At 42.1% G+C, this 26,514-nt stretch overlaps 1 protein-coding gene across 7 annotated transcripts in view; it reads right to left on the reverse strand.

The window, feature by feature from the left end:
• Nucleotides 1–26,514, reverse strand: part of TJP2 (tight junction protein 2) — a 91,680-nt gene that overhangs the window by 28,132 nt on the left and 37,034 nt on the right. For all 7 annotated transcript variants that reach the window (XM_074953278.1, XM_074953276.1, XM_074953274.1 and 4 more), the window contains one exon: nt 2,245–2,298. In XM_074953278.1, the coding sequence (XP_074809379.1) occupies nt 2,245–2,289 (45 nt within the window). In that variant the 5' untranslated portion in view covers nt 2,290–2,298. Of the gene's footprint in view, nt 1–2,244; nt 2,299–26,514 lie in introns of those variants that run through there.

The raw sequence follows: 26,514 nt of genomic DNA on the forward strand, positions 1-26,514 counted from the left end.
GGATGTGCAGTGCAGCCAAGTAAACATTAGGTTTCAGAGTAACAGCCGTGTTAGTCTGTATTCGCAAAAAGAAAAGGAGTACTTGTGGCACCTTAGAGACTAACCAATTTATTTGAGCATAAGCTTTCGTGAGCTACAGCTCACTTCATCGGATGCATACCTTTTGTAGTGGTAAACACCCATTTTTTCATGCTTTCTGTGTATAAAAAGATCTTCTATACTTTCCACAGTATGCATCTGATGAAGTGAGCTGTAGCTCACAAAAGCTTATGCTCAAATAAATTGGTTAGTCTCTAAGGTGCCACAAGTACTCCTTTTCTTTTTAAGTAAACATTACTGTCCAATTCCCAGCTTTTGCATTTCTTGACTGAATTTAATCATTGTATTTAAGAGTGGGTTTTTGAAGTGGTTTTGCATTTATAATAATTAGCACAACATTATTATTACATTTATATTCATGGAAAATAATAATTTAGCATGAGTAATTTATTCTGCCTCTTCATGAATGAGGATAAAGTCATTGCTAATCTGTCTACGTGCGTTACAACCCCCCCCCTTCAGAACTGAAACCACTGCTGATCTGGTTGGGAATGTCCTCTGGATTTTAAATCTGCCTTTACATCTCCAAGAAACGAAAAAGCTACACACACTCCCTTTGTGGGGCCATACAGATGTGTGCTCAGTCTTCTGTAGCAGATAATGAAAACTAGCAGGTCACTGCATATAAGATACATTATTTCCCAAAAAAATTACATTAAAAGAATATTAAGTTTGCAAAGGCAACCACTCAAAATTTAGGAAACCAGAATTAAGGCTGCCTGTGCAACCTTAATTTGCCCCCTTGCATGTATGTATTATGATACAATCTTCAATTATAAGATAACATGCTATTTTTGTAGACTCCTGCCTTATTCAGTGCACAGGAGGGATGATGCTCTGTGAACGAATCAGGGTTGTGTTGTGAAGGAGGCTGTTGTCTGTAGGACCTCTGCCTCATTTGAGCAGAGCAGGCAATAAATTGTAGGATAAGGAAGCTGCAACCTTTAGCTGATCCCCTGGCCATCCAAATGGCCTATGGGGGCCAGAGTCAGGCAGGACAGAGAGAGAACATCAGAGCTGCTCTATTTTGCTCCAGGGCCTGGCATGTCCAGGCAATGCAAAAGTGTGTAGAACCATCCTTGCAGTCCCCAAAATGTACAGAAATAAAATTTGTTTTCAAAAGATAGAAATATCTGACATTGCCTTTAATAGAGGAAAATTGAGAGTCGTACATGTTGTACTATTCTCTCATGTAATAGCAGCACGTGCATTTGATAATTATGATTAAGGCTAAGATTTAGTCATGGGTATTTTTAGTAAAGGTCATAGACAGGTCACAGGCAATAAACAAAAATTCACAGCCCGTGACCTGTCCATGACTTTTACTATAAATACCTATTACTAAATCTCTGCTCCTGGGCCCCCATGCTCCAGCAGTGCGGGCTGACTGCCTCTGGTGGCCCACTGCTCTGAGGCCCCTGGGGACGGCTCTCCCGATGGCCTCTGTGGTCGCCGCCCCAGCCACCCCTGTGGCCGTTGCTGCTTGGGCGATCCCCAGGGCCGCCCCTGGGATGGATGCTCGGGCGATCCCTGGGGCCGCTGCTTGGGCTGCCCCCAGGACTGCTGGTGCTTGAGCGCTTCCCAGGGTCAGCTGCACCAGCCACTGCAGCTGCAGAAGTCATGGAGGTCGTGGAAAGTCACGGAACCCATGACTTCCACGACCGCCATGACAGAATCGCAGCCTTAATCATGATTACAATAATTTTTACATCAGATTCTACTCTTCAGTATAGTGGTATACATTTCCATTGATTTCTCAATGTATTTGCAATGCAGCTCCACATCTGAGATTATGAAGTATCCCTGGTAACTGTATCTGCTAACAGGGTTATCCTGTTTTTTAGTCGATTACATATTTATCTATTTGGCTGGTACATATTGCATTTAGACCGTCATTGCTCAAAACCGAACAGTAATAAAGATGGCATTTTAATGGAGTCTTTTAAAAACAGATTTAAAAAATCATGAGAATTTTGTGATTACCCAGCACTGAAAAAACCTTAAGATGAGCAATATCCATTTTGGTCAACAAAAATAACCAAGTTTCAGCTCCAAATATGTTAATAAAAATTGTAGTAGCACATGTTTAAAATAAAAGGAGCAATAGAGCATCTGAAAACTAAAAATATAAACACACGCTCTCACCTTTTGTAAGGTCACAGTGTACTGTTCCCATATCAGCTCTTCCATGCCTGGGGCCTGTTACACAAAAACCAAAACCAAAAAGCAATTAACCAACAAGCAACATAAACAAATAACTACCCCAAAATAAAATCTGGAAGGTTCCATTTCAGAAACTGTTGAAACAACTAATTTAAGTATTCGATGGCGTCAGCTATAGAACACATTTGTTTTTATGTCAAATGACAATGAGACTAAATGAAAAAAATTGGAGAGGGAATGTATATTTTGAATTTAGCAGGTTATATATATATATGCACACCTTTGTGTGTGCACCCGTACATACACTCTGGTAACACCCTGTGCAGGGAACACTGCCAAGGCCAATACAAAATAAATCACAACATATTGCCATTAACTGTCTGGATTCTGAAAATGGACAAAATATTGCAAATTCAAGACCAAGGGCAATTTAGAATCCATTCCTAATAAATGACTGGAAATCTGACTTTGAATTCTACATCATAGTTAATAAGATTCCAGTGCTAAAGAGTATTTACAAGTGGAAGCCCCTCCCCAAGATGCTAACTTAGCAGCAATAAGTTTTAGGAAGAAGAAGAAAAACATCCAAACCTAAGTAAATAAGAAAAACTCAGCATTGATATTAGGGAGCCAGGGTAACAGACTTGGCTGGATTACATCTCCCATAACGCACAACAGTCTCCCTTCTTGCTGAGATGCTGTGGTGCATCACAGGAATCACATGTAATCTTGCAGTGTGTCTGGCCCACAGAGAAAAAAGAAATAACAATCCCATGGGGCACCAAGGTAGCATTTCTGAATGGAAATTTTCTGTTTATGAACAAAAACGATGTTCACTTCAGTTTGTCTACTGAAAGTAGACATGTTTCATGGAAAGCAGACACTTTTTGCAAAAAATTCTGTTACACAAAACCCCAGTTTTCCATAGAAAAATAGTTTAAATAGAACTTTGACCAGCTTTAACAACTAATCAAGAAAGGGGTAGACGTGAAGGAAGGAAGTGCATAAGTGTAGTGTTTTTAGAAGTATAGTTAACACTACAATAAGTCCACCTCTATTAGGCTATCCCCATCTTAATTAGCTATTTTGAAGTGTACCCAATGTTTCCAGTACCATTGTTTTATTGCAGCAGCAGACCATTAAGCACACAGTTGTTTCTGTTCTCTTGGATGATCAAAGACCCCATGAAGCATCACAGGGAAAGAATCCAGACAGCGGATTCTGGGTATACCTGCATTAGGTGGTCGTGTTTCACTGTGGGGGTCACTGGATGAAAAAAAGATTGTAGTCCCTGCTCCAAACATTATTTAAGGAACACCCAAAATATTCCTTACTCTTATCAAACAGTTTATAATACAGAAATACATCTTAGCATACATCAATACAAACATCTTTATATTAATAATGCACCAATACTGTCTCTCTAAAAATGGATAGATAATCTCAATTTTCTAATTCTGAAGTTAGTAGATCCTACAAATCAAGATCTAGAACTACAACTAACAAAAATACACTATAAAAGTCAAAGCAGAGGTTTTATGGAGGGAGGAGGTAGTGTTAAAACCTATAGAAATAAATATTTTAAAACATCTGTCTTCTCATCTAGCCTAGTGAGACAGAGACAGAGAAAGAGTTATGGAGTTAAAATCATTACTATTAAAGCATTCTTGCCCTGGGTTGAGTAGATTAACCTACTTGCTGAAACACATGGTCAGTGAAATCATCATCTGTCAAATAATGGTGCTTCCAGCTATTCCCATGTCACCAGCTGGCCAGTAGAACTAGACAGTTAAATTTCTGCTGCTAGTTGCCACTTTGTTGTCTCTCTCTACCTTCTTCCAACATGTGGGAGAACCCTGCACAGAAAAAAATCCTTGGGAACTGATGCGTTTTCAGTTCTGCTCTTCTTGTTTGTTTGGTTGGTTGGTTTTTAAAACTATATGCAGCACTGGCTTGGGAGCAGGGGGATCTCAGCTGTCATTTCCATCCTGCAGTTTCCCTTGAAGAGAGCCTTAAAAATGTGAGCAGATATCAAATGATCTCTAAAATTGGAAGGACAAGCAGCTGGGCTCAATTTCTGCAACAACAGGCTGTGGGCTAGTCGTGGTAAAATCTGAAAGGACTCCTCCCACCAACAGCCAAAACATTTTTAGTGTAAAATGAGTCAGTCAGTTAAATTTGGTGTATATTTCAAATAGTCTTACTGTCCCTCCCCTCAAGATTCTGAGGCCGGCCCTGGGCATATTACGGTGTTGAGTGATGGAGAGGAAAGGAATAGACTGGCCAAGGTCAGAGGAAGCAAGCTGACCTAGGGAAAAGGCTCCATGTTTCAGAACACAAGCCATGAGTTACAACACAAGGACGCTGAACGAATCCTGAGCCTAGCCCAAAGAATGCTCTAGAGTCTAGAGTGATGAGGAAACGGAGGTAGGGAAATGCATGTAGGGTTTATTTAATTTAATTTAATTTATTTATTACAGATCTGTACATTTCTTGTGATTAAATAAAGAGCAATTCTGTGTTAGATTTCTGTGGAAAGTGTCTGTGTGTTATATGCTATACCCACCATGGGGCCCCTTCAAAACGTAAACTTTGGGTGGAGTTCTGGGAGAAGGTGTGTAAAGATACAGCAGTATTTGGAGGGGCTAGCACTGGTTCCAGGGTCTGGGCTGGGGACCGCCTGGTCACAGCTGTCAGGACAGGGTGCTAGACAGGATCTGCACCTTGAGACTGTGCCTAGGGACCTTAAGACTGGGACAGTGCCTGGACTTTGTTCAGACTCTGGAGGCTGAACATCCAGCAGCAAAGTTTTTTCACAGCTATCTGGTAGACTGCCAGCAGTGGAGACTGAGCAGATCAGTGTCAGTGGAAAAGGACAGTCATGCTTAGAAATATGTTAGCTGGTCATGAAAAGAAATCAAGGAAGGAAAAATCTATTACCAAGACAGGACAACTAGTTCTTGACATACTGATAAAATTACACAGGCTATATAATGTACAGTACTGAATGGTCACCTTGGTAGTTTATCAGGCCCTGAAAACATCTGCAGTGCCCTAAATCTCCAACTAATAATCTCTTGAACATTATAAAATGTACTGCTGCTTGCCAGTGCTGAGATGCTAACCAATACTGACAGATTAATGGAAAGAAGGAGAATGAGAGGGAGGGAAAGACTACAAATGTTACAAATCACCAGCTGAGGAGCTCTGACTGTATCAGAACTAGGATTTAACCCTCTATCAAAGAGCAAAATTCCTGCTTTGTTAGAAATCAGTATCCTAAAGCAGAAGATGGGTCTCTACTCTAAATGCACCAAGAAAAAAAGCACCTTTTATTCTTGAGACTTTTTCATGTCATTGGCTAGCTGTAAAGAAATGCAAAGGGAGACTATGGTTTTTGTTTCTTTTAAAAAGTCTCACAGGAACACAATGGTTACTGCATTACCCACACACAGAGAAAGAACTGCTGACAAGAGGCACAAGCAAAACAAAAGAACCCTATTTATTGGTCAGATTACTAAAAGTAACTATTTGGCGAGTTTACTCAGGTTTTCCTTCAACTAGAACTGTGGTGTTTTCTATATAAATGAAACTTACTGTAATTAGCCAATATGAGTTCCGTAGTGACTTCAGCCAGTACAATACTTCTAACTAAAATATCAGTATCAGGATTTGTTTAAATATTCATGGTGCTCAGATACCAAGGTGACAGATGCCTTATTAATAGCTAGAATAGACAGATCAGTAGCCCCTTGATTACAAAACTATTCAAGGGTGGAAATTTTGAATGACAATTTGCTAGAATAAAAATTACACTGTGTATAGAACACACAACCCTTGCTGATAATTATCACATATTTATACAATTTCTTATTACTGAGTTACCAAACACACACTTTAATAAAAAACAATACCTGGGTGTGAAAGTGTAGGGAGGGCTTAGGACAAGATATAATGTAAAAACCAACTCACGTGCCCTTTTAAAATCCTCAACTTTTTCACTGCATGTGCCCACATTCTCTGTAGAGCTTGAGCGGTCTTCATTGTTGCAGGGTATATAATCTGTGCATCCCAGTCTTTTCATCAGTTTCCACCACTCAACAATGTTATGTAATTCTAATACAATAGTGGCCTACATACTCAACAAAACCTGCTGTCATTTCACACAGTAACACATCAAAACACAAAGAAGAAAAATCTAATATCTAAGCAAGCTCCACGTATGAGACACAAAAAACAAATTAAGACAATTAACTTTAAATGTCTCAACACAGATTAATATGCATGAGGTTTTTTTAATTCTAAATCGTTAATACTTACGATATTTTTTTCCTATAAATATACCAGAAACTTTAAGACAAGATGTGCATTTGTGGTTATTTAAAAAGTCAGACTATGCTAGTAGTATTTTATAGTAATAACCTGTGACCAGAATAAATCTTAAAGCTGAACTCTTAGGCCCCAATCCTTCAAAATCTTATGGACCTGACTAACTTTACACAAGTGAGTAATCCCACTGATCTCAAGGGATTACTCATGTATGTAAAATTACTCATATGCATAAATGCTTGCAGGATTAGGGCCTTATTTAGCTCCAGCAAACAAAAAGTGAGCAAAATATTAAAGAGGAACCTCATGCCAGTCTCTCAGTGACTGCAAATACTGTTTTGTTTTTTCCTGAATACTAAATCAATAAAAACAGGACAAAAAGTTAGCCATACACCCTAAAGAGATCACTTTACTGTAAAATAAACTATCAGTCCATTATCAGTGAATGCTGTAAACTTTTGCAGATTTATATACCTACAATCTTTCCTCCTAAGCTTTATATAAGAAGGCTTCACAGAAAGTTAACTTAAATGTCAAACACAGAGAAACAGGCATTTGTGGCAAGTTTAACATGTTCACACACACACAAAAAATAACATGTATATTTCATCTTTCGGTGTTGGAACACATTTGTAAACTGCTGAAGATTCATGCAACATTGGAAAACATCAGGTCATTTTTCCACAGGACAGGTTTAATGCAAAGCCCTGCTTTGCAAGCTTGCCCACGTAATCTCCTATATTTCTCTGGACTCACCAGGAGGGCTAGAATGGAAACAACATTGAGCTTCCAAGACAACTGCCAACAACGCATTCTACTACATCAAGGACCGTTCCTTCAGCACCAACAAGGAGAAAGTTGTTTTGTATGAACCTAGGACTAACGAGCTTGGCTTTGCATCCCAAAGGAGTGTGGAGTTACTCAAAAATAACTTCATACTTTAAACAAATGTTAGTTCACAAAATAGTTTTGAAATTTCATAGTTCTTCCTCCACCAAAACAACTAGTAGCATAGCAAATATAAAGCTGGCCTGATTTTTAAGAAATGCTGTTCATCCATAATGTGCAGCAAAATGGGGGCTCCACCCTGCAGGTGCTGTGCTCTCTGGCCTGACTTGGCAAACCTCTTAACATTAAGCATGCAAGGAGGCCCATTGCAGCCACGTGCTTTGCTAGATCAGGGCCAGAATGCTCAGTAGCTTGTAGGACTGAGACCGAAGAGTTACATGCTCAGCAAGTCTGGAAAAAACAAAACAAACAAACAAAACAGGCCAAAAGCAAGTAAAATACACATATTCCGCTGCACCCCCATACATTATATTAAAAAAAAAACAACAACAATAACCACCAACCAAAATGGTCAGTTGCAAGAAATCCAAAAAGAGGGCACAGGTTTGGGATGGGTAAAAACACTGTGACATCACTAATACAGAATGATCAGAGACCCAAATTCAAAGCATGGATAGACCCATTTAAGTAGAAGAATGAGTTAAATAAAAGTAAAATGGGCAAGTACAAATGATCTGGCAGAGCTTGGAGGAACAGAATTTAAAACAAATAAATAAATAAAAATTCATCCAGAAGAACATTTACCACCTGTAAATATTGTTTCTGTATCTCTGATGTCTTGTTGCTTATTTTATTCAAGCAACAGGCAGCAGGAACCATTAAATGGAAGCACAGATTTTGGCACTCACTGGTAGCCCTGTCTTGGCTCTCCTCTTGTCCCCAGCTTGAGTGTCCACAGCATTCCAAACACAAAGTAAATACTAAATAGGAAAAATGTAATAAAAATTGAAATAGGTTGACAGTGCCTAGCCGTGAGAAGTTAAAAACTTGCAGGAGGAACCAGGATCTATCCAACAATAGTAGAACCAGACCTACAAGACACACCTGCTTGGACAAGTTAAAGAAGTATGGGCTGGATGAATGCACTATAAGGTGGGTAGAAAGCTGGCTAGATTGTCGGGCTCAACGGGTAGTGATAAATGGCTCCATGTCTAGTTGGCAGCCGGTGTCAAGTGGAGTGCCCCAGGGGTCGGTCCTGGGGCCGGTTTTGTTCAATATCTTCATAAATGATCTGGAGGATGGTGTGGATTGCACTCTCAGCAAATTTGCAGATGATACTAAACTGGGAGGAGTGGTAGATACGCTGGAGGGGAGGGATAGGATACAGAAGGACCTAGACAAATTGGAGAATGGGCCAAAAGAAATCTGATGAGGTTCAATAAGGATAAGTGCAGGGTCCTGCACTTAGGATGGAAGAATCCAATGCACCGCTACAGACTAGGGACCGAATGGCTAGGCAGCAGTTCTGCGGAAAAGGACCTAGGGGTGACAGTGGACGAGAAGCTGGATATGAGTCAACAGTGTGCCCTTGTTGCCAAGAAGGCCAATGGCATTTTGGGATGTATAAGTAGGGGCATAGCCAGCAGATCGAGGGATGTGATCGTTCCCCTCTATTCGACACTGGTGAGGCCTCATCTGGAGTACTGTGTCCAGTTTTGGGCCCCACACTACAAGAAGGATGTGGATAAATTGGAGAGAGTCCAGCGAAGGGCAACAAAAATGATTAGGGGTCTAGAGCACATGACTTATGAGGAGAGGCTGAGGGAGCTGGGATTGTTTAGTCTGCAGAAGAGAAGAATGAGGGGGGATTTGATAGCTGCTTTCAACTACCTGAAAGGGGGTTCCAAAGAGGATGGCTCTAGACTGTTCTCAATGGTAGCAGATGACAGAACGAGGAGTAATGGTCTCAAGTTGCAATGGGGGAGGTTTAGATTGGATATTAGGAAAAACTTTTTCACTAAGAGGGTGGTGAAACACTGGAATGCGTTACCTAGGGAGGTGGTAGAATCTCCTTCCTTAGAGGTTTTTAAGGTCAGGCTTGACAAAGCCCTGGCTGGGATGATTTAACTGGGAATTGGTCCTGCTTCGAGCAGGGGGTTGGACTAGATGACCTTCTGGGGTCCCTTCCAACCCTGATATTCTATGATTCTATGACCAGGGGGAGTGATTACAATACAGGGGGCCTTGTTTGCTTGGGTCTTGCCAAACCTTTTGTACAGCATAGTAACTGAGGGAAAGAGAGATGAAAGACCGATTCCGCCAGAGCAAAAAAGCATCTATACAAAATGCCTGACTTTTCATGCTTCTGCTGCAAAACAGTGGGATGCTCTTCCCACATATATCAGGAAATAGGCACCCAAAGTCATATGCTGAGTAGGAGACAGCAGACTTTTGGACTTGTTCACCTCCAGAATGAGATATTAAAATATCTTCACAATTGGAACTCCCCAAGCCACTGGTAAGAAGGCTCCCTGAAACAAACAACTCTCCAAGTGATATACCAACAGCTCCACACCACCTGTTCTCAGCTGGGCTGCAAAGACAGTCTTCATCTTGCCAGAGAGACCTGGGACCAAGGCAATGGTGAAAGAAGGAGTCCGTTACTGCAGGCGATAATTCCCCAGGCAAAATTGCCACTGTTAGGAAGTGGATGGCATGTGGAGATAAGAATCTTGGTGATCCACAGTTCATGTGGATTCTAGTTCGGACCTCTTTTTGGAGACAAACTGAGGTACTCATTTCAGGATGTGAAGGTTGCTCCCTGATTCCTTGCGGACTTCTAAATAAACAAATTAGATGCTTGTGAACCTCTTCTCTGGGTGGAATGGAATGAGGATGTGAATGTTTTGCAGGTGATGCACAATGAGCAGGACTATGTCTCTTTTCCCCAGGACTTGGGGCAGCGAGGAGAGGAAAATACAAGGGAGAGGTGGAAGTTCTTGACCCAGAGGGTCTCAGAAAATAAAGGAGAGAAGCCTGCTGTTGGAGGCAGTTTCTTTCCATTGATTGACACAAACCAAAAGCTTCCTCCTTGTTACCACCCTCTGTTGAGGGGAAAGATAGTCAGAATTCTTGGTGAGGCTGGTATTCGTTGATCCGACCTCTTCCCCTGTAGCCAGGGAAGTGAACAGACTGGTTTACCGGATACCTGTATCTGTACCTGCCAGGTCTATATGAGGAAAGAGGATACCTGACACCCTTGTTAGGCCTGTTGGCGGCACGGGAGGAATTAGAGGCCTGAGGTTTTTTGTGATCTCCTGGTATAACTGTACTCTTCGAAAGATCCTTTAAGGCCTGGTCTAAGGTTTCCCCAAAGAGATGACCCCCATCATAAGGAAGGCCAACAAGTTTGAGTCTGGCTGAAAGTTCTCCACCTGTTAAGGGACAGAGCCAGAGGGCTCTCCTAGCCACCGTGAGAGTTGCTATGTTATGGGCAGCCAGGTGGAGGGAATCCTGGGCTGCATCATGAAGATAGCGGGATGCCAGGTCACAAAGGGTGCACACCTTGCGAGATGACCTAGAAACAGGCCTCTTAGAGTGGGGCAATAATTTCCTTAGCCATTCCACCAGTGACCTAGCTGCATACAGGGAGTAAATGGAGACTGAAAGCTGGATGGTAGCAAATTCATAGGCACTCTTAAGAGCCTCATCTACCTTACGTTCTAAAGGGTCCGTGAGAACAGTTTCTCCCTCAACAGGACATGAAGATTTACTGAAGAGAGATGCTATTACTGAATCAACTCTTGGTGCAGAGGTCCACAGCTTACCTTTCTCAGCTGGAAGTTTGTAAAGCTTAGCCAGATGAGGAGGTAATATAAACTGAGCATCTGGAGCCTGCCAGATGTTTTTAATTAAGGCACTGATGGATGGGTGAAGGGGAATGGTATCATCTTGCTTCTCCTCCACAAGATCGGGCAATTTCCTTGAGCTACTTCGTGAGGTATAACGTTTTAGCCTGAGTTGCTTCATAAAATATTTGCACAGATAGGGTAGATCCTCAATCAGGAATCTTCGAGATGAGTCTGTTTCACCAGGTGTTTCCTCAGGCTCGGAGGATACCAGTTTCCCTTCCTCAATGAAGTCAGAGGAGACTCGGGTAACCTTGGTAGAGGATCTCCCCTTTACTTCCATCAGGGATTTGCTGGATGAATGTGGTTCATATGGCCCTTCCTCAGGCTCAGAGGACATCACTTCCCCTTCCTCAAAGGAGTCATTTATGAAAGGTATCAGGGACATTGCTTGCACTGAATTCCCTATGGCTGATAATCCTCTATACTCTCTGCCATCCATCTTCGCTTCCTTTGGAGCTGTAGGAGCTGAAGTAAAAGGAATTGCTTTTGTGTAAGGTGGAGCTGTGAAAGCTCTTTGTAAAGTCACTGGTCTGCTAATCTTGACAGGGAGTGCTTGGGAAGCAGAAGGAGTCTTCACAAATGCCTTAGTGATAAGAGAGGCACGGTCTGGCAAAAAAGTGGGAGGCAAGGTCACATCTTCCACAGATAATCTTGGAGCAGAGGGAGGAATAGGAGGAGAATTTCCTACCTCCCGTGCAGACGTCTGTGCTGCTGAAATAACTCCTTCAAAAGAGCAGCTGACAGGCATTAAGAAGCAGAGTCCCGGATCGCTGAATGGCTCAGAGGTTCCTGGACAACCGAGACAAACTGGACCCATAAAAGTAGCTTGCGAAGGATGATCACAATGGGAACACTGCTTGCCTTTCTTCTCTTGCTGGTCCATTCTGATTAACTTCACAGACGTTGAGGAGAAGCAGCATGAGGAGTAGCGGGGAACCTATTGCCAGTGAAGCAGAGAAGACTGGGGAGAAGACAAGGCAGTATTACAAGTAATGATGGCACAGTGCTATATGCAACATGATTGGTGCTGCTACCTGCCACACAAGCAAAGCAAGGAACTACCTTTCTCTCCAGACAGATGTATTACAAGGGTACACAAACTTGCAGTGTAAACTCAATGTCATATCACCCCAAATCAAATAATAATCAAATCAAATAATAAATATTACTTATCATACAAGTATTAATAGACACCCACTATATGGCACTCATTTAGCAACTGAATGCCAGTCCTTGAGAAACAAGACATGCTTTTCACAGGGAAAGTAATTTGGTGCACAGAGTTTTGTTCAAGTGCACAATCTTTCTAAAGACTTGTCCCATATAGCACCATGGAAAAGCACTTTATAAAGAAAAGTATTATAAATCCCATTTTACCAATGGAGACAATGAGGCATAGGGAGGTGGAGTGATTTAGCCATGATGGACTTCTCTTTACAGGGAGACAAATAAGGTGTGTCCTTAACTCTTTGAATTAGCTTGCTCAAGTTAACTAACACAAGTTAAAAATCTTAGTGCCTCCAAGGAAATCTGTAGTTTTCACAGAAGTTAGCAGGTCAGGTTAATTCCTAGGCTCCCCCACAGTCTAACTCAACTTGCTAACATGGATGAAGACTAAAAATTGCATTGGCTTCACTAGGATTTTACCTTGTGTTAATTAACTCAAGTAAGCGAACAAAGAGCTAAGGACACACGTTTTTGCTTAGTGAAGAGACACCCTATTTCATAGGCAGAACCAGGAACAGAACGCAGGCCTCTTTATTTCCAATCCAATGCTCTAGCTACTGGACCATGCTGCCGCCCAGCTTTCTTCCCTCCCTTCTAGCAGCAAACGTAGTCACGTTTTGCAAAGAAAGGCTGTATCTACAATAGGAAAGTTAGGAAGAAACATGGACTCATGATGGAAACCGTAGTTAGAGCCACAAAATTTGCTGTTGTTTCTACCCCTTGCTGCAGAATTATACCACAGAATCCAGGGACTGAGAGGCAGAATTTAGGACCAGACTGCTACGGAACACATAGGGCAATGGCTCTAGTGGATATGGGTACGGTCATCACGCTACTGAGAGCGGGGTTAGATGATACTGAAGTAAAAACATCCAAGTCTTGTTTCCACTACAGCTCCACTGTTGCAAACATTGGTGGAGAATTAAGAAGCCCAACTTTCCTAGTGTAAACAAGGATCAAAGGGAAAAGCATTTCCTATTCCATTATAAATCAGGTTTAGGCCTTTAGAGCACTACGGAAATTTTGCAAAAGTTTCCTAGAGTTGCTAAAACTATTTTATGATTTAAAAAAACATCATCTAATCCTGCTCAGAGCAGGGCTCATTAATATGATCTTTAACAGACTGGCACAACCAGCTACCCATCTATACTTGCACATCCAGAGTCGTTAACACGGGTAAAGCAGAAGTGGTGTTAGCAATGGTGGGAAATTTTACAGTTTTCCAAGTGTCAAAAAGGTTTTAGAGATACACTGCTCATACAGAGTAAAATACTTTTAAACACACTGAAATGTTACCATAGATTTTGGATTTATTTTTAAAATATGTAGTTTTCAGATTTTTTTAAAAAAAATAAAAAATTAATTATTCCCCAATGACATGAAATAAAGCTAATTAAAGAATCACAAATAGAAAATACTATGAAAGGTGGCAATTTATATAATTTTCCATATTACTGTGTATACTACATAATCCCTTTACTTCTGGGGGGATTCTGCATGACTGTGCGCCCGCAGAAAATAACCTCCTGCCCGCAGAATTCCCGTGTTTCCCTGCAGAAAACGGCACAGAAGCAAAGAGAAGTCGCATGGGGGAGGAGGGGTGGATAGGACTGTGGGCATAGTTTTGGGGGGGATTGCCCCCCAAACAGAGACGAGGCATGGGGGGACACACAGGGTTACTTGCCACTCTTCCCCTCGCCCAATTTCTGCAAGCGCAGAGCTGCCCAGCTGAAGGAGGCTGCATCTAGGCTCCTCTGCAGCTGAACACCGCCTCCTGGCTCCTAGTGCCAGTTGTGCTCCCCTTCTGTGTGCTGGGAGCCTTCCTGTTTTCTATTCTGTGCAACACTGAGTGCCCATGGTGAGGCTGGGGGAAATGAGGGAGGGGAATGTGGGAGTGAGGGGAGGGGGATGAGATGCAGAAAAAGGGAATAGGTGAATCGCGGGGGGAAGCAGGAACCCAGCATGCGGCATCCCCTCAGCAGCAGCTGGGGCTCCCCTGTTAAGCAGACCTATCGAACCTTTACCCTGACAAGCCCTACCCACCTACACCTGGTGCACAGTGTGTCTCTGGAATATCAGGTAAGTTCACAGTCTGTTCCTTGTAAGTCCCAGGCCTTCTTCTCAGGCCCTGGCTGTGCTGTAGGGATGCTGTGGGTTGGACACTTGCTGTGGTGGTGGCCACACGCTCTCAGGTGCTAAGTGGTAGGACCCTTCTTCCCAGTGTCACCCCTGCCCTGTCGGGGTTACAATCCAAGCCTGGCCTGCAGAGCCTCTTGGCTGAGGCGTCTCCCTGTGCTGGGCCCACTGCCCAGGGTCCCCCTCGCTCTCCCCAGCTGCTCACCGCACCCAGCTCCGGACTGCTCCAGCCCCAGCTCCACCACTCTGTCTCAGCATTATTGCTGCTGCTGCTCTGCCTCCAGCTCCCTGGGCGGCTTCTTTGGCCCCTCTGCCTCTGGTTGCTACAGCTCTGCTCCCAGGACAGGTCTGCTCTGCAGGCTGCTTCTGTGACTCTGCTCCCAGCACTGACCTGCTTCGTGGGCTCCTTTTCTGGCCCCTCTGGCTCTGGTTGCTGCAGCTCCGCTCCCAGGGCAAGTCTGCTCTCTCTGGGCTGTGGCTCTAGCCTTGGGGCTGCAGCTCTGCTCCCAGCACAGGGTCTGCTCTCTCTGGGCTGCTTTTCTGGTCCCTCTGGATCTGGCACAGCTCTGCTCCCCAGCTTAGCGTGGGCCCCTGATTTCTCCTTAGCTCGGCCCCACTCTGTCTGACCCAAGCAAATCCAGCTCATCCAAAGGATGGGACATTCGTGGCCTCCTGACTCCCTGATTAGCCTGCCCGCCCTGTCATTCAGGCTGGCCTGGAGCATTGGCTTCTCCCCATTGTTCCTGGGGACTATCAGTCTCAGGGTCCTGGTTTCCCATAGACCCTTCCCCTTTTAGTACTGGAGCTAGCCAACCAAAACACCCCCACTGAATGTTAGTAAGGCGGCAACAGACATCTTACATATAGAGTTAAATGCTGAAACCCTAAAAATCGAATAAACAACCCCAAATCCCTCCAATGGTCCATTAGATATCTAGACATCACTTCTGTATACTGTGGGCATGATCCTCAGCAGGTATAAATCAGCACAGCTTCATGTCCCAATCCAAAGCATGTACATTATAGACTCCATATTCCACTAGATGGTGCAATGATACAGCTATACAAGTTAGGACACTCTGACTCTCTCATATGAAGAGTTATGTTGGAAACTAGAAGTGTGTGTATGTGTGGGGGTGGGGTTAACACATTGAAGAGAATGACAAAGCAGATTTGGAGCAGAATAATGCACACTTTGTTTGGATTTTTCTGCATATTATTTATGGCTAGAATACCTCAATATGGTGCTAGTGCAATGATAACTTTCCTTACTTATCTCTGCAACAGAGTGGACTCGAAATGTAGCTGAGTGAATAGCGTATTATAAAATTATTCAAGCTATATGTCAGAAAAAGAGGCCAATCTATGAACTTTTCTTCTTATTTCTCTACCTAATATTCCTCCAGATTGATAAAGGAGCACTTAGTATTTTACTATCCATTCTAGAGTGACTACATTTAACCTGAATTGATAAATAAATAGAAAGTCATCTTTTTTGGACTAATCTGCAGATTTTGCCACATTTTTGGGCCAAAAATACAGTGGCTATAATTTAAGGGTGAGGTTTTCACTAGCTTCTAAGGATTTAGGAGCATTAGTCCCACTGGAAGACAAATCCCACCCTACATTTTTGAAGTGGCTTTTCATCCAGCAAGCTCTCAAGTCCCATATTTATCTCTCGTCTGTCATACTATGTATGGCTGGAGCCCAGGCTCTAAGCCATACATATGTAAGTCATACAGGGTACATCTACACTGCAAAAAAGACCCATGGCAGGAAGTCTCAGGCTCCCCTCCCTGAGTCAGCTGACCCAGGCCACCTGCTTGTTTTTTTATCCCTGTGCAGACATACCCTCAGAGTCCGGGTCAACTGACTCAGCCTTGAGCTATGGGGCTAAAAATAGCAGTGTAGATGTTTGGGTTTGGGCTGGAGCCTGGCCTACAAGATAGGGGTGCCAACTTTCTAATCACACAAAACCAAATGCCCTTACCCCATCCGTTCTCAAAGGCCCTGCCCCCATTCACTCCATCCCCCCTTCCCTCCATCGCTCGCTCTCCCCAACCCTTACTTACTTTCACCAGCCGGGAACAGGGGGTAGGGATGCAGGGGGAGGGGGAGGGCTCTGGCTGGAGGTGTGGGCTCCAACAAGAGGGGTTCAGGGTGACGGATGGGGCTCCAGGCTGGGGCAAGGGTACGGGAAGGAGTGAGGGCTCTGGGATGGGGCCAGGGATGAGTGGTTTGGAGTGTACGAGGGGGCTCTGGTCTGAGGGTTTGGAGTGCAGGAGGGGGCTCAGGGCTGGGGCAGGGAGTTCAGGGTGCGGGCTTTGGGGTTTACCACAGACAGCTCCCAGTTGGTATCCCAGTGTGGTTAAGGCAGGCTCCCTGCCTTCCCTGGCTCCGTACGGCTCCCGGAAGCAGCAGGCATGTCCAGCTCCTAGGCACAGGGGTGACCACAGGGGCTCTGTGCGCTGCCCCTGCCTGCAGACGCCGCCCCTGCAGCTCCCATTGGCTGCAGTTCCGGGCCAATGGGAGCTGCAGAGCTGGCGCTTGGAGCAGGGCAGCGCACAGAGCCCCTGTGGCCACCCCTGTGCCTAGGAGCCAGACACGCCTGCCGCTTCCAGGAGCAGTGCGGAGCCAGGGCAGGCAGGGAGCCTGCCTTAGCCCCACTGCACCGCTAACCGGACTTTTAACGGCCCATTCAGCTGTGTTAACCAGATCCATCAGGGTACTTTTTTGACTGGGTGTTCCGGTCGAAAACTGGATGCCTGGCAACCCCACTCCAAGATCCAACCTCCCCTTACTGGGTTTCAGAGCCCAGGCTCTAGCCCAAGCCCGAATATCTACACTGTATTTTTAGCCCCATAGTGCGAGACTGAGTCAGTTGACCTGGGCTCTGAGGGTATGTCTGCACAGGGATAAAGAAACATGCAGCTGGCCTGCGTCAGCTGACTCAGGGAGGGGGGGCCTCAGGCTGCAGCCTGAGCTCTGGATTACATTTAAATTAAATACTCGAATTCAATACTTTAAACAAAGAAAAACACAAAAAACTCACCCCACCGCAAAACCATGACCTGAAAGCGTTCCTACTTCTAACTGTAAGCTTGTAAAGCAACTTTTGAAAGAGACCCTATTCCTACCAATACTTACACACAGGGAATAACTTTACCTATGGGAGTAGTCCCACTGAATTCAAGTGCTCACAGGGCTGGGGCCTTGGTCTTCATTCTTACCATGAAAATGTGAGTTTGGTACTTTTTTCTGCCTGCAACCCCAGGTACAATGAAAACAGAACTCTGGGCATTTAAAATCTGAGCCAATACCTGGGCAATGGTTCTTCAAGTTAAGAAATCCATGTACACTCTTGCACCCAATTTGGAGGAGAAGGGGGAAAAAAGACTGAGTCCGATTTTTATTTCGAAAAGAACTGGAAAATGGAGATTACCTCCGAAACAGCCGAATTCTACTGTGTGTATATGTGCATCACATACCAGCACAACAAATACCCCATGTCAATATAAATAAAAGACTATTTTAAACTGGAAAAATGGAGCAGGTTGAATCCAAATATAGCTGTGATGGACACAGATCACACCTACCGGAAACTTTTAAAAGTCATGACAAAAACGTGGCTTAGTTTTTTGCAGTGGCAGGTCAACCCCTAATATCTCATGCGTTGTATTTCTTCAAAACTCTAACCAAGAACCATTATAGAATTATGCTGGAATTGTTCCTCTATTTCCCCCAACAGGAAATAACCAATTGTTTAAAACCTAGACGTGGAACAACTTCAACTAAAAAAAGCAGTAGAGTTTCAGCCAATAAAAAGTTATATCCTGTTTTAAAAAATAGAGCCAAAATATTTTACATTAGTTATCTTTTATAGAGGCTCATTTCTTCCTCTTGAGAAATAAGCCTCTGGGAACTAAAACATTCCCTTTTCAAAATTTTATTCTTTTGTGTATGGTAGCTTATCATCACAGGAACTGATTGTCTGAAGTGTCCTGAGAGGTACTGGATCACTCCTGTGAAGGAAGTAGTATTTTTACAATCCTGGGCATGTTTATTTATGTCATGTTATATCATGCTGTTGCAGTTGCACAGAAAATAAAGTGCCTGCTTCTTGAGTTTGGGCATGCCAGGTAATACAATATTCAAACGGCTAAAGATCTGACAAAATTAATAGCTTGGTTCCCCCCTCTCCCCCCCCCCTTTTTTTTTTTTTAAAACACACTTCTGAATATAATGATGAGTTCGCAAACCTTCAAGATACCTGGAAAGATTTCCTGGAAATTAAATACACTCTGATGTGTGTTGGAAAATAAATTAAGCCCCTTAAGTAAAAAAGGGGGAAGATCTAGGATTTTTTCTTTGTTAATTTCTGTTTCCTTTTTCTTGATATTCGTCCTTACCTTTATCTCATCTTGCACCACTTATGCAGAATAGTATAGTATAAATCTCATTTTAAACGTACTGCAACAAGGTTGCATGATTGAAAGGACACCATAAACTTGAAGTCTAGTTAATTAAAACAAATGGTAAAAGCAGTTTCAGTTACTGCCTGCATCTCCCTGTCAATTCTTGTGGTTTCGCAAGTATATTTTCTAATATTTAGCATTGTTTTACTCTCCCTGTTGCTGCATAAGAGACCCCCACACAAAAAATGGGAAGACAACTTAAGGCCCCAGTCCTGCAAACACTTTCACACAAGCTTAACTTCAAGCAGGAATGTAGTCCCATTTAAGTCAGGATGTAAAGTTAAGTATGTGTTTGCAGGACCAGGGCCTAACTGCTCAGGGAAAACAGCAAAACCGACTGACTGCACAGAGTACTGAGAAGTGCACAAAAGTAAAAAACTAAGATAGAAATAAGGACTTTTCTACCCCACAACTATTTAATTCATAGACATCTTAGATGTTTACCTGCCCTTGTAACAAGTAACCATGTTCAAACAGGAGCATGGTTTTTAAACAGATGCTATCCTTGCATATAAATAAAAACAAACATGCCTCAGTTAATATAATAGCTCATGGGTGTCCATGACCCACAATAGTAGTTTAGATTCTTCTTACTCAATTGGTATGATGTCGACTCCAGAACTAGATTTTCTTGCGCAATGAGAGTACCATTATATTATGCCTTAAATAATAAACAAAATAATGCACGTTCCCTCTCCCCAAACAAATCAATATCCAATACTTTAAGCACTAAAACTATAGCGAGCACTAGCACAGATCAGCTACTGGCCAGAAGTTGCATCTACGCAGTTCCTATGACCCTGCGTGGCCTAAATTATTATCCAAGAAGTAAAACCACTAGATCGAAAAGAACAAGTTGGGTACTGGTGTAGTACTATACGTAACTTGATTTTTTTAAGCACAATTCATTGCTAGGATAAAACCAGCCCGGTCAGCATTTATACCTAATCATCCAGTCATAATGTAAGACAATTCAAAACAATTGTCAGTTTTTGAGCTTGGTCTCAGCCAAATTAGATTTTCTTTTCCCATTAACATTTCTCTTATCCTTTGTTCTAGCTCTATTAACAGAAGAATGATAGGCCATATCCTTCCAGGCATTACTATTGTTATAAAAGTGTTCCCCTGTAGCAATAAGAAACAGATTATAAGCAGTCAGTTTAGCTCTCTTTTCTTGACTGATAAAAGCATACCGAACAATCTCAAATTCTACACGGTTTGGACAGTCTTTATTTTACAGTGTTCAAAGACAAACGTCTGCCGCCACCCCTCTTTCCTCCCAATACTACATACTCACCCCAGAACTTAGGGTCACAACACAGTTGTCTCCAAAAGATACATACCACATGCGAGGCAGTACCCCAATCACATAGCATAGGTAAAGACAAAATTTTAGTCTCAACTTTGTCAACCTTGAAGGTTCTCTCTTTTGCTCAAATAATTCAGACCTTTGGAAAAAAATAATTTTGGCATTTTGACTGACACTATCAAATGAATTTGTTAATGTCTTTATATGTACTTCGACATGGCCAATTAAAATAATTATGAACCCATGGAAGTACGCTAAGTCACCTCACAGAGAGGTGAATTAGAGCAATAGCCACACAAAAAACTTCTGCTATTTTTGAGAATTCAGACACTGACCTCTTTGTCTATCCTATCAACCACTGTAAACTGTTTGTGCTGCAATTGTTAGATCTTGGCAACAGCAGGCGGGGTCTAGGCAAAGGAAGAAGATAAAATTGTGAATGTGTCAGTGTATGAGTTTGATACATTAGCAAACTCTTTACCAAACTGCTAGTTTCCATTGGTCAGCACATTCTGCAACTATAATCAGCTCTGCCGCTCTTTAACTGCTTCCTGAATTTTCATCTCTTCCTTGGCCTCATCTCACATGGATTTTGTGATCTGTGGCCCATCAAGTCAGTAGTTCAGACCCACCCCCCAAAAAACTCTCACTTAGCTCTACTTTTCCTCCAAAGGTGTCTCAGGGGCTTGCTCTGCACATATAGAGTTATAGGGTCACATTCAGCACTGACTTGTCACCCCATTGGCTTCACTGGGATTGCACGTGGGGAGTCAGCAATGAATTTGACTCAATCATTTATCAACTAAAACATCTACCTGGCTTCTGATGAACCGGTCCATGTTTACAAAGAAAGAATTCCCAAAGTGGTGAAAGTTGAGCCTGGTTTTACACATACTCACCAACTAACTAGGTTTAGATTGCACCGACTAAAAGCTAGATTGGGACCAAGCCCACCCCATACTTGATCACATTATCCCTCATCAAGGCTATAGGTGTGGGGGGCTTGGGAATGCAGAGTCTGCATACTGGCTACTCGCACTCCTCCCAAGCAGGTGGACAGAGAAAGGATGAAAGGCATGGAGCTTTGATTTTGCCCAACCTCCTATTCAACATGCCAGCTACCATGGAGCAGGGGGATTAAGTGAACCACACCCTATAAAGGGCTGCAGTAAATTAACTTTCTCCCCCATGAGCAAAGGGGAGCAGAAAAGGAACCATGACTAAAATTTCCTCCCCAGGGTCCCTCCTGGAGCAGTGAACCTGCATTTCTATCCTTACCTAGACTAAAGGCTCAATGTAGAAATAAATCTTCTGAGACAGCATCATAGGAGCATCCTGTTTACCAATTTAAAATTATGTTGATCCTTAAACTTATCCACATTTAAAGTTAGGATTCTAAACAAATAAATCACTTCAAGGGTTGCCTCCGTTTGAGTGAGCTTATGGCAATATTCCATGAGAGGCTGTGAGGGCAACTCACCGACATGCTCACTCTGCTAACAGCCTCCTTAGTGCTTTTGGATGAGAGCGAGAGAGCGATATATAAGAGTAATGTAACAGAATGGAAAATCCAAGAATTTTCCACCCCTCTTCTCAAGGGATTGGAGAGAAGGGCAAGAGAGGGTAAAGTTCACTACCAATAGGCAGGATAAAATTCTTGCCCCTCTTCAGACTGGAATGTTACATTAATTTTCTGTTTGATCATCTTCTCTGGGCTGTGATTTCGATCACTGTTAGCTAAGCCTTACTTACAACAGGTAGTACCTATTCACACCAGTAGTATGGGACTACTGGCATGAATAACTACTGCTCACCATGAGTTAGGGTTCCAAAAATCAGTGAAAAAAGCAAAATAGGGAAAAAAGCATAATAAAATGACATGACTGGGGAAAAGTGGAAATCACAGTGCCTTTCATTTGACAAACCAAAAAAGTACAGCATTTATTCACAATTTTGAAAAATGAAATCCTCTGGCCTGAACCCCACCCCTAGAACTATGAAGCAGAATATCATCAGTGAGGAATATCTCTGATACAACAGTCCTTGACAAGGCAGGCTGATTATAAAAATAAAAATATATCCTGTTTGAGCTAATTTGCACACAGAAATCTGATCACTCAGTAACTGGTCTAACAGAAGTGCAGCCAAACAAATTAAACACTGGGCCAAGAACATACATAATTCCATGCTTGGAAAGTTAGAAGTGTTTGAAAACAGAAGATTAGAATGAAAATGTCTTCTCAGCTATGACTGTAGCATCACTATCACAACATTAGGATAAACTGAACAATAAACATAGTTCACATGCTCGTGTTAAACTAGTTATAGAAATGTAAGGTTTCAGTGACATTTGAATGCAAAACCGTACTTGTTACATACACTATTGATTTGCTGAGCTCTCGTCATGGTAATAATGTAAATAATTGTTTAAAAATAAATTGATATTGCAGACCATCTAAAAGCGTCCCTATTTTTACCTCTAGAGTAACTCAACTAGATTACTGCATGTGAAATTGAGGTTATCCATAAAACCATTTAATTGTGGAACCAAAATATTTCACATCTCCTGAGATAGGTCCATCTCAAATAAATATTCTGAATTACGCAGAAGAACCCTGGCCATTAGATGACAACAAATAATTTCACAATAGTCAACAGATTTTGCAGTGTCAGCTTTGGAACAGAGAACAAGGTGTAATTTGAGCCAACTGCAGAGCCTGGAAGCAAGCAGCACAGCTCAAAAAAAAAAAAAAAAAAAAAAAAAGCCAACAATTTACTTCTCACAGATCTCTTTGTGAAGCCTGGTATGACAGCATAACTAGATGACCTGTGTTCCCCCTAACAAGCACATGAGAGACTCACAACATTTCTCAAGCTTCGTAAGTGACATTTTACCAGATGAGAGCCTTTGAAATGCCTTGTCAACACAGACTGGAGAAGAGAGAGTAAAGGGAAGACTAACATCATATACTGCATATGTACATTATTTAAACTACAGTATAATGAAATAATATATAAGCATCTCACTTCTCGCAGCTATATCAAGAAACCATTAGATCAAGACTATCTTTTTAAAAAGCTACTGAATCTAAAAAGGGGTCAGCCATCCCAACAAGAGTTGTGAAAAACTAAAGCAATATTAGTGGCAAAAGACTACAGAATCTATTAAAAGATATTCCTTGCCATTAATTTCTTTTCTTGACTGTAGATCAACAGGATATCTGCAAGGCACATATATTGTGGAGGGCTGCTGAGGAAGCAAATATTGATAGCGGTTATGTTTTTGGAAGATGAAGAAATTGACTCAGTTTTGTGCTGCCTGGTTATTTGGTATTACCTCTCTCTTTTATTTATTTTATTTTTAAAGTCTTTAACCTTTTAAAGTATTCAGAAAGACACTTCTTGCTATTTTATAAATCTAAATAAGTAGAGATCATTCATACATACCAAATCATTCAGTGGAAGGTATGGGCATGAATGCTGGTAGGAAAAAACACAGAACTCTGAGTTTCTCTGAGGTGAAAGAAGTATTTACAAAATACTGTTTTAAAATGAATGTATTTGTATTGTAAGTCCACCTATTAATTCTGTCAGTGATTTACGATTTTGAACAGCTTTTTCAAAAAGACAGTTCAGTTAATCTGAAAGCAAATTTTAAAAAATTCTACAATATCATTTCCATAAAACCCGCATGAAGTTGGCTTACCACTGATGTACAACGACCTGAAAATGTTTGAAGAGTGCTCTGGTGCCTCCGTTGTTTTGTTTTCTCTTTTCTCGTGACTCATTGTTAGAAATACCTGGGAACTGTGGCCACCTTTTCTCTTTTTTAAATAAATAAATAAAGATCTTCAAAGGACGAGATATATGCATGAAATTAAGAGAACAAAATTTCAGATACATTTTTTTTAGATTATTTTAAGGAACACAAAATGGAAAGATGATGCCTTTTTTTCAAGAGAAAAGTTATTCTGTCCGTTAATAACCAGCAGATGAGGAACATAATTAACAATGAGTTTTTAAAATATTGTAAGTTAATATGCTCATGAAAGGTGTCAGATTGATTGCACTGGAGACTTAAGTTTTATTCTCTGTCCACAGAACGGGACAACAGAAACACAAGCCTCTGAACATATTTTAAAAGAATCACCTCAATGGGCAAGAGGGTAGCTCAATCCTTCCATTCTTTCTGCTGGTTAAAACGATAGTTTGGTGACATGGGAACCTGCGGTTGGACTGAGACCAACCACCATTACTTAGTGTCTGCCATAAGTCATTATGGTGCTGTGCTGGATTGGAACGATGAGAAACTTTGTATCCCTGAGCCATCTAGTCCCTTCCTGCTATATATAAAATAAAGAGAGGGTGCAGTGTATTCAAAGAGTGACTGGCTTTCTAATCATAACTATTTCAAACAGCCTCTTCATTCAATGGATACCTGACAATATGAAATTTTCCTCTGATGTTGACTCCACATCAGATACTGAAGGCAAAGCAAGTTTGTGGCACAGTGCAAATAAAGACAAAGGGTGAAATCCTGGTGCCACTGAAGTCAGTGGAAGTTTTGCCACGGACTTCAACAGCTCCAGAATTCTACTCCCACCAGTGAAAGCAGTACTCAAATTTTTATCCATTTTATTAAACTCTTTTAATCTTTCTCTCCCATCAAACCCTAATTTGCCAGTAAATCTCACAGTTACACTTAAAATCATTAATCTAGCTTCGTACATGCTGAGCTCTGAAAATATGAGGACAACAGAAGTAGATTTGGTCCTCCCTGAACTCTGGTCAGTTACAGCTAATCAGTGTTGAAGAATTTCACCAGAAGTTAAATAAGTGTCAGCAATGTACATGTAGTCTTGCAACAAATATCCGCACAGTTTCCTCCTTGTACTGACACCTTCTCATGTTGAGTGTGGGATGGGCATAAGGGAGCCAGTTTCACATCCTTGATTCTCATGATGCATTTGCTCTAGCCACAGCCCATCCATGTAAATTAGAACAGTTTTGGGGCTGCTCTAACTTACCCTAGTTGGTGATGATCTCTAAGGGGCCACGCCAGTTATGAAATGGTGTAGCACAGATATGCTCTGATCCCCCCGCCCCCCAACTTGTTTCCTACACCAGGGGGAAGTTGGTGTAGTAGTTGGGTATTTGGGGTTTATGCCAGCTGAGAACTCTTCTGCAATCTGCACTAGAGAAATTCTTGGTTGGCCAGTTAGGGTCACATTTTGCTATCTAAATAGTTTGAAGTGGCTGGAAAAGAGAGAAACTGTTCCATGATTCCCTAAATTAATGCAAAACTCCACAGGCCCCCTTAACACCTTGAACATGTGGTATTATTAGGTAAAATAATTCACGTAGCAAAATGGTTTCCTTACATGAAAAAAAAAAAATCTGAATTCTCACAGGCTGAATCGAGCTGTGCTTTCATAACTGCTCTACAGCAGTTAATCAAAGTTTTCCATCACAGAACTTTTTTCTGAGATTTAAGGGTGAGCTATTGAGCTGAAACTCACCATAGAATGTCTTATTCCAGGAATAATTTCATTTTTGACATTGAAAAATATGCACAATGGTTTTATTTATTTTAAGTGTGAAAGCAATTGTTATATACAATGCCAATCTCTAGATTTCAGATCCCAGTGCCACCAGAACAGACACTGTGGCTGTGCAAGGTCAAGCTTCAACACTCGCCTTGATCAGTGTAGCTCTAATCGAGCCTAGAGGGACCACTCCTAGGGATAAGATAATCAGTCGGTTTTCACAAGGGTTTGTGTGTCTGTGCTCAGTCTAGCAGCACAGGTACCAACCACCGTAGTTATTTGTGTTACAGTGGGCCTCCAAAGACTCCACATCAGGATTGTGTACAGACATATTGTGTACAGACAGGTGCTGTACAGACATATTATGAAAGATCATCTCTTCTCCCAAAACTACAAACTTCATTTAGAAAGATGAAACAAATGGGTGCAGCAGACAACAAAGAGAGTAGGATGGGGAGAATAGGGTAACAGCAATGGGAGCGCAGCATTACACAGATTACTTATGTATATAATTTGAATGTTTCAAGGGT

This window comes from Natator depressus, chromosome 5 (assembly GCF_965152275.1).
Source record: "Natator depressus isolate rNatDep1 chromosome 5, rNatDep2.hap1, whole genome shotgun sequence".
Classification (NCBI taxonomy): Eukaryota; Metazoa; Chordata; order Testudines; family Cheloniidae; genus Natator; species Natator depressus.